Raw genomic sequence first — 11917 nt, 5'->3', positions numbered from 1 at the left:
GATAAAACTGCACCCATACCTGAGCTACAAGCATCACAGTCCAATATGAACTGACCTTCTCCATTGGGGTAAGAAAGAATTGGAGCAGACACCAGCAATTCTTTCAATTTTTTGAATGCCTTCTCACAATTATCATCCCATTTGAAATTTTTACCTTGACGGGTTAGTTTTGTTAATGGGGCTGAAATGTGAGCGAAATCTGGTATGAACTTTCTATAATAGCTTGCAAGGCCTAAGAAACTCCGTACCTCTGACACAGATGAAGGTGAAGGCCACTCTTGTACGACCTTGACCTTGTCAGGGTCACAGCTAACTCCAGCCTCTGAAACTATATGGCCCAAATAGGACACATGGGTTTGAAATAGCGTACATTTTTTCGCTTTGAGTCGCAGATTAGCCCTTCTAAAACAATCAAACACATCTCTTAGGTTTGTCATGGCTGTTTCAAAGTTTACTCCAAAAATAATCACATTATCTAGATAACACAAGCAAATGGACCACTGTAGGCCTCCTAGAACTAATTGCATTAGTCTAGAAAAAGTTGCAGGGGCGTTACAAAGCCCAAAGGGCATTACGTTAAATTCGAATAGGCCCTTATGTGTTGCAAAGGCTGTTTTTGACTTATCATTTTTGTTCATACGGCACTGCCAATAGCCGCTTGCAAGATCCAAAGTGGAAAACCATTTCGCACCTGAGAGAGTATCAATAGCCTCACCTATGTTTGGTAAAGGAAATGCATCCTTGCGAGTTACAGAGTTTAAAACGCCTGTAATCTATGCAAAAACGGATAGAACCACATTTTTTAGTGACAAGTGTGACTGGAGCTGACCATGGGCTAGAGCTTGGTGAAATGACATTTTTCTCTAGCATTGATTCTAATTCTTTTTCAACAAGTTTTTGGGACGGGGAAATACGCCTAGGTGCCATCTTTATAGGTGGTGCCCCCTGTGTATCAATAGTATGTTCTACCAAATCAGAACTACCTAATTTACCATCTGGACCACTAAAAATATCTTGGTATTCTCCCTATAACTCTGCTACTTTTTTTTTTCCCAAAACATCATTTAAATGAGTAGGCAAGTCACCCGTTGTTCTATCAACCGTGCAAGTTTCATGAACTTCCAATATAGGCTCAACTTTTCCTATAAAAGTGTTCCTCTGAATTTTGATATCTTCTGAGGAAAGGTTCAGGACCGACAGATTTATCTCCCTTTTATCCTGTGGTACTATTAGAGATCTAGCTAACAACAAACCTTGGTTCAATACAAGTGGGGATGGTTCTACTATACCCTTATCTGTCCCTAAATTACCATCAGCATATCCCGGAAAGAAACAATCGGAATACTTAGGAATGGAAATAGTTTCTGTCATCCTAATATGTGCACACCTCTCACTAGGCTTGCTAAACAACTTAATCAGACGGCCCCCTACCGTAAGGGTTTTCTGTCCAAAATTTAACACTCCTGCATGACTTGAGAGAAAATCAACTCCCAGAATTCCCTTCAGGCCTTGTAACTTGGCCACAACTACTGTCTGACTAAAATTCCTATTTTCTATCCTCAACAGAAAATCTGTCCTCCCGAATACCTGAATGTTATCCCCCGACGCTGTAGATAACCTGATGTTCGCCTTCCGCAATTCAGGTCTGTTACTCTCACTCAAAGACTGATATATATCAACATCTAACAAGGTAACAGATGAACCAGAATCTACCAAGAAACTTGTAGAACTGTTTGCTAAATCTATATCTATAAACAAACTAGGTGTTACTGTATTAACTACTACTGTCGGCCCTTGGGCAGTATCACTATTGCGGGCTGAATCTTCGGACCTAAGTCCAACCCTTACTAGTTTTCCTACTCCTTATTTTGTTCACCATTGAAACCAGGTTTTGAAGGACACTTGTACTGACCATGACCTAGCTTCCCACAGTTGTAACAGGTTTTGTTAGCCCAATACTGGTTATTTTTCTTATTTTGATATTTTTTTTCCGTGATTGCTAAGTTTCTTACCAAGCTTGTCAAACTGCTCAAGTAATAATGTTGCTAGATCTGTTTCAGATTTTCCTTCAGAAGAATTAGAAAGAGATTGTACGAAAGCAGTTGATTCTACATCCCCGGATTTGGGTTTTCGTGATATAGTACCCCTATGCCTCATTCTAAATGCTTCAAACTCAATATCAGCACTAACTGCCTGATCTAGGGACTTTGGGTGCAAAAACTGAACATGACTCTCTAACTCATAATTTCGTAGGCCATCAATAAATTGATCTACCATGTCCCCCTCTAATTGATCTATATCCTTATTAGGAAATGCCTTAAGGGCAGATGTTCTCAGGGCTTCTGCAAAGTATGGTAGACTTTCCCCCTCTCGCCTACGTCTACTTCTAAATTCAGACTTGTAGGCTGCTTCCCTCCCATGAGGATCAAAGCGGTTGGACAGTATCGTCTTTACGGTGACAAAATCTAATATATCATCTGGCTTTATTTTAGACAAAACTCTTTGAGCTGACCCACGTAAGCACATTGTTAACTGCTGAGCCTTTTCATCCAAACCATTCCAAACTGAAATTTGGTGGAAATGGGTCATGAAATCCCTAAAATTTGATTTACCATCGTAAGTTTGGGGGTCTTTCTCTTTCCTTTTTAGAGAATGTCTAACAACAGAATTATCCCCTACTGGGAGACTACATGACTGTCGACTAGGACCGACATTTACTGTATCTGACACCTGCTGTACTATGAACTAGGAGTAGTTCTAGCTATTGGTAAAGTTGAAGTGACAGTGATAACTTTGCACTGGAGTTGGAAAAATAGGTTCAAAACTAGTAGTAACAACACTGTTGGTAAACTGCCAAAAGAATTATTAGCTTGCTCAAAATTCAGTTCCTGTCTAGGTAATGGACTACTAGTGATAAAAGAGCTAGATGTACGTGAAATTGAAGATTCTAAACCCTCTACAAAACTAACGTGACGCTGTTCCCTGCTTGACAATCCATAATACGAAAAGGGACGGAAGTTCACTATCCGAAGCTGTAGTAAATACCTCGGTTTTTACTCTACTTTCGATTTCAGGAATATGCATGATCGGGGCCTGAATCGAGGGCATGCGCATTACACTAGGCCTAACTATTGGCGGTGAAAGCATTTGTCGTGGGCTCGCGAGTCTTATAACTCCACGCCCAACAGGCCTACTTATTTGTTGGAAATTACTGGTATCCAAAACATTAGAAATAGGAAAAGTAGCATTTGCAGACATACTGCTTATACGAGAAACTTTAGGTCTAGCACCATTCTCGGTTTTACTTTCACTATTCAGCCATTCCAGAATAATGGTCCCAAATAAAAATAGTGCGCAATCTTGAACGTGGAAAAATAAAGTGTGTTTGAATGACTATTGTTATTATTTTTTTTAAAGAAATGGAACTCGTTATTAAATTTCCAAAGTTTCACACACAAAATGCAAATAGTTTTCTAACTACACGACGTTGAACCATATGAGGTAAATCCTTCGTTACGGAAGTCAGAAATAAATTTCAAGCTCCAGAGGAAAAATACTTTTTACACAATATGTGTTCCACAGATAATAACAAATTCTGCAGGTACTGTAGTTTCATATAACATGTACCTTCATACCAGATATATACTCATCACTTTTTATTGGAAATATCAAAAATGTGCAATTTCACAATTTCGGTATATTTATTTATTTCTTGAACATCGAAATAAAACAAACACATTTATGAAACGAACTCTTATACTAGGACACATTACCGTCTACTGCAAACTATAAGGAAACATATTCAGCAATTTGTATTGGTATAAATCGGTATATAACTGGACCATTTGACGTATTTCCAGCAGTAGTAATTGTTATGGAAGTTAGAAGAAATGTGCAGAAAATCAAAATATTTAAAGCGTTTGTTATTTGGCGAACTATTTTCTATAACATTGAAGTAAATTTCATTTGAGAAATACAAAATACTGTAGAAATGAATTTCAACACAAAAACTGTATAAAACAAATTTCGTTACGGAGATTAGATTTCGTTTGAGAGAACTTGCAATTTAATCAACTTCTCCAAAAATATTCTATGTATGTAATGAGGGCTATATTGATGTAATCTTTCAGTCTCATTAAAAGAAAATTACTTTCTACAAAGAAACAACTTCTTACGCAAATATTCCATTATAATTTGTAGATAAATAGGCTTTCTAATATTTCGTTACGGAGGTCAGAAATGTATTACGTTTTACGGGCTGTATATAAAGTGGCTTTATTACGAGATATCAATCACAAAGCTATTTGAGATACACATTACACATTAAATGCAATTTATCAATCAGTAAGAACCCTAAAGGTAACACTTGATAAAAATAAAAATTATAAAAGCATTCGTATCCTCCGTTACGGAAGTCAGATTTATCATTACACTTGCAAGGTCCCAACAACCCTGCACACAAACCATTTGTCAAATAGGTCTATAGTTCAGATATGCATTTCGTATTTTTCCTCAATAGTATCGTAGTCAAACTCGCTGATCTTGAAAACTTTCCTGCGAGATCCAACTAGCGCTGGAGGCGTAGTCAAAATGTGCAAAATGTCACTTTGGTCGATCCAAATTTGGTCTGGTTTGTTGGGGTATTTGAAGCTGTTTGAACATTTTCCGGTTTTTTCCAAGAAGTCTACATGGATGTCCTCATCATCGGCATCAAATATCTGTCCTATATACCATTTACGATTGTATAACCCAGCAATCCAATCCCCAACATTAAAATTCTTTCCCGGTCGCATTTTTTGTCAGCTGCGTCGTCCGTTGGTAATGTGCTATTCCCTTTTTGTACGTTGTCCATTCGCAGCGCATTAGCTCCTCCGTGTGTGTTGTCCGTTTGTAACCCGTTAGTCTGTTCATGGTGAGTCGTCCATTTGTAGCCCATTAGCCCTTTCGTGTGCATACAGGGAGTGGGACGACTGGTTCGCCCGTTGTCAGTATAATGTGACCGGGTGGGGTGTGTTGCTTGGTGTCTCTTCGGCGGCATGCTTCAGTGATATAGCACTATAAAAAGGGCAACGGTTCCACTATACAAGAAGACACAACACGAACATACCGCAGTCTCCCAGTGCACTCACCTCACACAACATACACGCAACACACCGCATACACGGGAGGCCGTCCTTACATGACCATAGCTGTTAATAGGACGTTAATAAATCAAACAAACAAACAAACAAACCTTTCGTGTGCGTCGGCTATGTGAGGTGCGTAAGCTCCTTCATGTGTATCGTTCGTTTGGAACGTGTTAGATCCTCTAAGTTGCTGTTCTTGTGTTCGACCCTTTCTTTCCTTAGGTACCAACGAGTGTTTTGCATATCCACCACACGTCGTATTGGTCACATCCTCTATGCACTGTTGGCAGTAACATGAGGTCTCGCGTGTGTGAATTTCCATTGGCCTACTTGACAAAACGTAGTGGATTCTGAACGTTCCAGTGACAGCTCTAACAGATGGCAAGGATTGGAGAGCAGCCTGGGCGGTGTCATAATCATTCTGGTCATACACAAAGTATTTAACTTTGCTTCCATCTTCCATGGCTTTCTCGGCCCACTTGTAGAAATCATCTGCATTTTGTATTGAAGCTTTTCCGTGCTTCACAAAGTCATCCGCCCCTCGTTTCACGCTCGCACCTAAGCCATCGCATGGTCCTTTCCCATGTCCGCTTTCGAGGTAGTTCCATCGTGCTGATACGCCGAACTCATCTTTGTGCATGGAAATCAAACGAAAGATTGTTTTGTTTCGATATTGGCTGGTGGGGGAATCTGTGAGGTAGTGGATTGTAGAGAGATTTGGAACCAAGCCCTTGATGTGTGGTATAAGTTTCAACAGCACTGCGTACACTGACACGGCATTGTGAGACAGGACATCCGAAATCGCTACGTAGCTCTGCATTCCCCTTTCATCTTCATCAGGTCTATAGTATACTACCATGGTGTGAAGACTAACCATAGCAGCATTCCAGTACGCAGATTGTACCTCTTCTACCGAGGAACATTGATAGTTTTCAGCGAAGTCCATCCAAACGACTACTTCACCAATAGGCAAATTTTGTCTCAGCTTTCTGAGCTCTTGATACTGATGTTGGACGCGACCCACATGATCTTCAAAATCTTCAAATTGTGTCGAAAACTGGTCCAGAAATTCTTCTTTTTCTTTGGTTTCCACAACCTCTTTATGGCGAAATTTATCTCCTTCCTGTACCTTCTTCCAGTGTTTGTAGGAAATTTCTGTGACTTCCAAATCGCGTATTTGCTGTATAATTGTATCCTTATCCTTTACACATTCGTCTGGGTTCTTTGAACATCTTACACCTTTTGCGATGAGTGCCCTTAGCTTTAGGGCCATATTTTGATGTCTCGAGCACAGGCACGTTTTCCGCGATGCAAAATTTGCCAGGACAACGTGTTGTGGTCTTAGAGCATAGAATTGGGATTTCGATATCTTCTTATCTGGATTTTCGAACCGGTATTTTCCATACAAGTTCTTCATGTAGTCCGACAATACATTTTTTTGTTTTTTCTCCAAATTTTCTGTCTTTGTATCCCTCTTCCCAGGCAATGTCGTACTGTTGTCTTCGCGTTCTAAAAATTCTGTGACACTGTCACTCAGTTTCCGTTTACATTTGAATCGCCTAGCTTCCCCAAGCTTCCGTACTTTTTTCCGACTAACTCCCAGTGCTTTGCTGATCATTGTGGTACACCTGTATCTGCCAGAAATACCTTTCCAAGCCATCTGATTTTTCTTCTTTTTCTTTTTTACCAAGTGTTCTTTTACCTCTGTTGTTAATGTGTTTGCCAGCAATATCTTTTTCTCGATAAACTTCAGTTTTTTTCTTATTCTTTTGGGAGTGCCAACTGTATCTTTCTGGAGGTTGAGTTGTCGCATTTCTCTGCCTGTTTTTGATTTTGGTGTTACCATATCCGGAACCGTCGGTTCTTCAATTTCTTCTTCATGTACAACATGGGTGTCGTTCTCTTCTGAAGACTCTACTCTCGAACTTTCATCTGGCTTGTTCTTTTTCAACATGTCCCTTTTCATTCTTTCTAGCCTTTTTTGTAGTCGTTTATTTGACCTTTGAAGTTCCTCATTCTTAGATTTCATTTCCACGTTGTCCCGGTATGCTTTTCTCAGTGACCTGCTGTATCTTTTTTTAAGCCCTGTCGTGGGTGTTTTCCGTTGAGGTAAGCGAACAATCAGTTTTTGTGATCCTGAAGACAGCTCTTCCCTGGTACTCGTCTTCTTTATTTTTGTCTTTCCTGTTTTTGTCGTACCACTTCTTCGACCGTTTCCTGCCTTCGTCTCTACGCTTCTTTTTTGCCGAAGACGCGAGAGAATCAATCGGAATATAGGCCTCACGTTTTCGTTTAGCCTCTCTCTTCATGAAGTCTTCAAGGTCTTTTTGTTTTTGTTTCTCTCGCCATCGCCGTTGACGTTCCGCGTTGGAAAGTGGTGCCCTGTTAAAAGACGTAATAATGATTGATAGAGGAAAATCTACATGAAAACAACATTATTGATGTTTGTTTGACGTAAACAACCGAAATTCTCTTTATAAATGTGTTGAAATATTTTTATGACATCCATAACGAAGTCAATTCTGACCTCCGTAACGGTAGATTTTAATCATATTTTGAGCTATATTATATTTCTATGTTCATATTCTTAGCAAGAAATATCACTTTTTGTCATAACATAATATTCACGTTGTATGCAACCAACCAAGCACTGTAAAACGACCTATGTGGAAGAGTTTTGTTTTAAAACTGATGTCATCTGACATCCGTAACGAGGCATACGGATTAATAAGGAGGACGATAAGAGAGTTAATACATACACTTAATCAAGGTGCCCATCTCTATATGATATACACATAATTATGCAAAACTAACTACCAGAATATCGAATACAGTACCGGCTGAAGGCTTATTTTTCAATTCATTTATTTTTTTTTCTAACTTCCGTAACATTCTTAACACATAAAGAAGGCGGGGTATCATATTTCAATGTACACCGGTATACCAAATGTTGGCGTCTGCTAGCATGCATTTCAAACGGAATTCCACATAGCCTCAGCAAATAAGATTGAATTGTCAATTTGCTTGAGTTATATATCACATTCATATACATCATAAGCAATACATAAATTTACCTTTTGTCTCTGTCCATTGGTTCCGTTGGCTATTTCATATCTGAAATTGTTCGTCTGCACAGTCTTGCGTTTCCGCCGGTGAGCAACAAGAAAAACCGCCAGCGAAAAAGTTCCGTGAGATTGCAAGGATTGCGACTCAATATTCGTTACGGATGTCAGATGTTACGGATGTTAGACTAATCAGTGTTTTTTTAACATTTCACAGCCAGTTATATGTTTTATTACATCTACACTCTTTTTTCGGAATCTGTTTATATAATTTTGATAATAAAAAGCAAAAATTAAACAGTGGCTTTCTGCATATATAGAAAACGGCCGTTATGGAAGTTAGACCCTTAAATTAGACATCAAGTTGAAATCAGTATCCTGATTTATAAGTATTTTAACAACACCATGTTGATAACAAACGAATATCTTTATGAAACTGTGATTCATTCCTAATATCATTATACTGGAATATCATAAAATCTTTTAAAACAGACGTTGTTTTTTTTACATATTTTCTTTTGTTACGGATGTTATATAGACTATGGCGACATCATCAATTTAATCATTGTAAAACCGAACCCCGCTTGCTGAACAGGAAAACGTACTCGACTTTCCTGCGAACAAATCCATGCACAACTGTTAACGCTGGCCGACTATATTTCGCATCCTATGCAAATTATACTTGTGACTAACCAATGCGACATCGACATTTGCGATAGTTTAACCAGAATACGGCTTGTTAAAAGAAAGTATACAATGTAGAAATAAAAGCTTTTCTGTATTTTTCAATTAAGATTTGATATGTGTGAAAATTTACTATCAGGACGAGTTGGATCCGTGCCAATTTTTTTGGACTTCTTTCTAACCGTTTAAAAGTTTGAGCTTCCCTTTTTACTTCGAGATACAAACATCAAAAATAATTAACTGCATCCCGAAAAAATTCTGTGGCACTTTTTCCTATTTGGAATGCAGTGGAGCATATCTTTAAAATCTGTAATACATCTGTATATTGCTTTCATATGAATGAAAAAAAGGAATCCGTAAAGTTAAAGAATGTTGATGAAACTGGGTCTTTATCAGCGGTTGTCAATACCCAGGACCATCTAACTTAGACCATCCTTATATTACCTTGTATATACATAGAGCATTCTTATAGTCACCAGTGATCCTTCGGGTCTATATATTATAGGCAGTAACTGGGCCCCGGTCTGGGTTTGGTAACCAGAACCATAAACTTAGAAGATCCTAGTATACTGATCATTTTGGTTTATATTCAGATCCCCTAAACTTTTTTATACAGTGATATTTATTTTTACTACAGGTAATCCATTGATGCAATTTAAGAGTGCACAAACAGAAGAAGAATGGCAGGTAAGTCATTTCATTTACATGAGTCTACCAAAGTTGTTCATGTATAAATAATGACATCTGTACGTTTCTCAGATAATATGACACCTAAAATGGTTCCAAAGAGCATCTTGTCTCTGGATTAAAATCAAGGTCAACTGGGTACCTAAAATCAACCACATGCATCCTCAGTGTTGGCTGCAGTACTAATTTACCGTATTCGACCCAATAAGTGCCCAGGACGTTTAAAAAATTGAAAAAGTGCTACCCTGTAATAAGACGAAATTATTGCAAATCTATACAGTTTTGTGTATATATTATATAGTTTTGGTCTTTATGTATGCATGGGCTATTGAAATAAAGGCCTCAAAAATGGGGAGGGGTGCTTATAGGGACATTGGAGCTAATTTGGTCTTATACGGTAGTTAACAAAAGAGGAATAATTTAGCGATAAGATTGATGTTTGAAACAACATTATGAAAATATCTTGAATGGATGTAACACATCAGAATTAAGCATTAATTTACTTTAAATACTTATATAACATATTGCAGCAATATATCTGTAGACAAAAAAATGGAAAAATTTAACTCGTTAACTATTGTTTTACAGTTCTATAGTTATGATTGTTTCATTATACTCCTGCAACAAAGTTAAGGGGCTGTAAACTAGAACTGGGTTGTCTGTCTGTCCGTCTGTCTGTCTGTCTGTCTGTCTGTCTATAGACAGTAACTTTGTCCGGCAAACTGATCCTCCTTCTAAACTACTTGACAGATTTTGATAAAATTTGATAAACAGAACCCTGACATAAAGGAGTTGAGTAAACTATATAGGGTTCTGTAATGTCCCCTATTGATAGAATTATTACTGAATTGATGCTGCAGGGAAAATTAGTCATCTACTCTGGTGACAGTTCTAGTTTATTTTGGTACGATCACTATCAATTTATGATAATAAAATTATGATTTGATAGATATGTGGAATTCATAAAGCACCATGTATTGATGTACCTTGAAAATACATGATGATTTATTGTTTATGAGATATTGATTTCAGAACTGTAATAAATCAGTTTATCCCCTATTTACCGTATTGTGCAACTACAAACTGGCATGCAAGTTTATACATATACCTGTTTATCTTTTCTCTGGCTTATGTAGATATACTAATAGCTGGAGTAATTATATAGCCATTGGCTTTTGACGCCTACTAAAGTCTAGCTAATGCGAATCCGTGATGCACAAATTTCTGCAGTGGAGTTTTATTATCCATTTACATGCATGTCGAATTGTGACTCGACTCGGAATATTCCAGAGGTCGTCAGGTGCAAAGAGATTTATAATTTCTGCAACTGACTGACGTTATCGGTGATTGGAATGTTCTATTATTATGTACAATGATTCACATTAAGAATCCACTCGGAAACTAATGTTGTGTGGTTAATGAGGTTTTAAAAATTTATCTTCTGATAAAATTACCGAACTAGTTTTGATAAAACCAGACTATATAGCTGTATACTGCTTCAAATCAATCTTGGCCACCTGAGCTTGCTCTAGACTCAAGAGGACCACCCTAAATACATAATCGCTGTGACAACCTGGTGCAATTTTGTTGAGCCGTTTCAGAACTTTAAGTTTGGTAGGTCAAAGTGGGTTTTTATGATATAATTAATTCTAACTCTACAATTGTGTAATGTATTGACCTTCTCATAATTTTAACATGTAATCAGGGATTTCCTCAGATATGACACAGGTTTTCTGCATCCTCTTAAAATAAAATTATGGAGGTAGCTAAATGCAATTTTAAATGTATTATTTAAAATGAAAAGTTGCATACAAATTCAATGAACATGTTATAACATATGTCAAAATTAAATTATCATAATATTATTAATTAATTTTGATGTTTTAAAATTTGTCAAAGTCGCTACGGTATGTTAGCTATTATGATATGTCAAAATGAAATACATGTAGAATATCATTTAGTGTGAATTAAAATATGTCAAAATGAAATAATATCATTACAGTATAATTAATTTTTCTTTGTTTTCATACCAAATTTAGCTTTTTGATTTTCCAATACTTTTTTTGCATACCACTATGAAAAAAAATCTGAGAATGCTGCGAAACCCTGACATTCTTGAAAAAAAAATCTGAGAATGACACGAAACCCTGAAGTTATCGTGACGCTGCAATAGATCGACTCATGGTCATTGATATTACGTATTGATTCAGAAAAAAGGAATTCCTTGAAAAATCACTAGAATGGTACATTTAAACATACTTTATTTTATCAAATAGAGTATAAATTTAATAATAAGCATTGATGTGACTATTTATTAACTTTATCGGTTATGAAAAAAAAATTGTTTGCAAACTTTTG

General features: G+C 37.2%; 2 protein-coding genes across 2 annotated transcripts in view; one reads left to right on the top strand and one right to left on the bottom strand.

The window, feature by feature from the left end:
• Window positions 1-4487: 4487 nt before the first annotated feature.
• Window positions 4488-7800, bottom strand: LOC138334578 (uncharacterized). The gene is made up of 2 exons (XM_069283228.1): window positions 5234-7800; window positions 4488-4650 (listed from the first exon to the last, which is right to left on the bottom strand). Exons 1-2 carry the CDS (start codon window positions 7153-7155, stop codon window positions 4488-4490), a joined length of 2085 nt encoding a protein of 694 aa, XP_069139329.1. The 5' UTR covers window positions 7156-7800.
• A 1707-nt stretch (window positions 7801-9507) lies between these two features.
• The window catches only part of LOC138334576 (ecdysone receptor-like), a 344788-nt gene continuing 342378 nt past the window's right edge, over window positions 9508-11917 (top strand). The window contains exon 1 of the mRNA XM_069283227.1: window positions 9508-9559. Coding sequence (XP_069139328.1) covers window positions 9553-9559 — 7 coding nt within the window. The 5' untranslated portion in view covers window positions 9508-9552. The remainder of the gene's footprint in view (window positions 9560-11917) is intronic.

This window comes from Argopecten irradians, chromosome 11 (assembly GCF_041381155.1).
Source record: "Argopecten irradians isolate NY chromosome 11, Ai_NY, whole genome shotgun sequence".
Classification (NCBI taxonomy): domain Eukaryota; kingdom Metazoa; phylum Mollusca; class Bivalvia; order Pectinida; family Pectinidae; genus Argopecten; species Argopecten irradians.
This window is presented reverse-complemented; position numbering and strand designations above follow the sequence as displayed.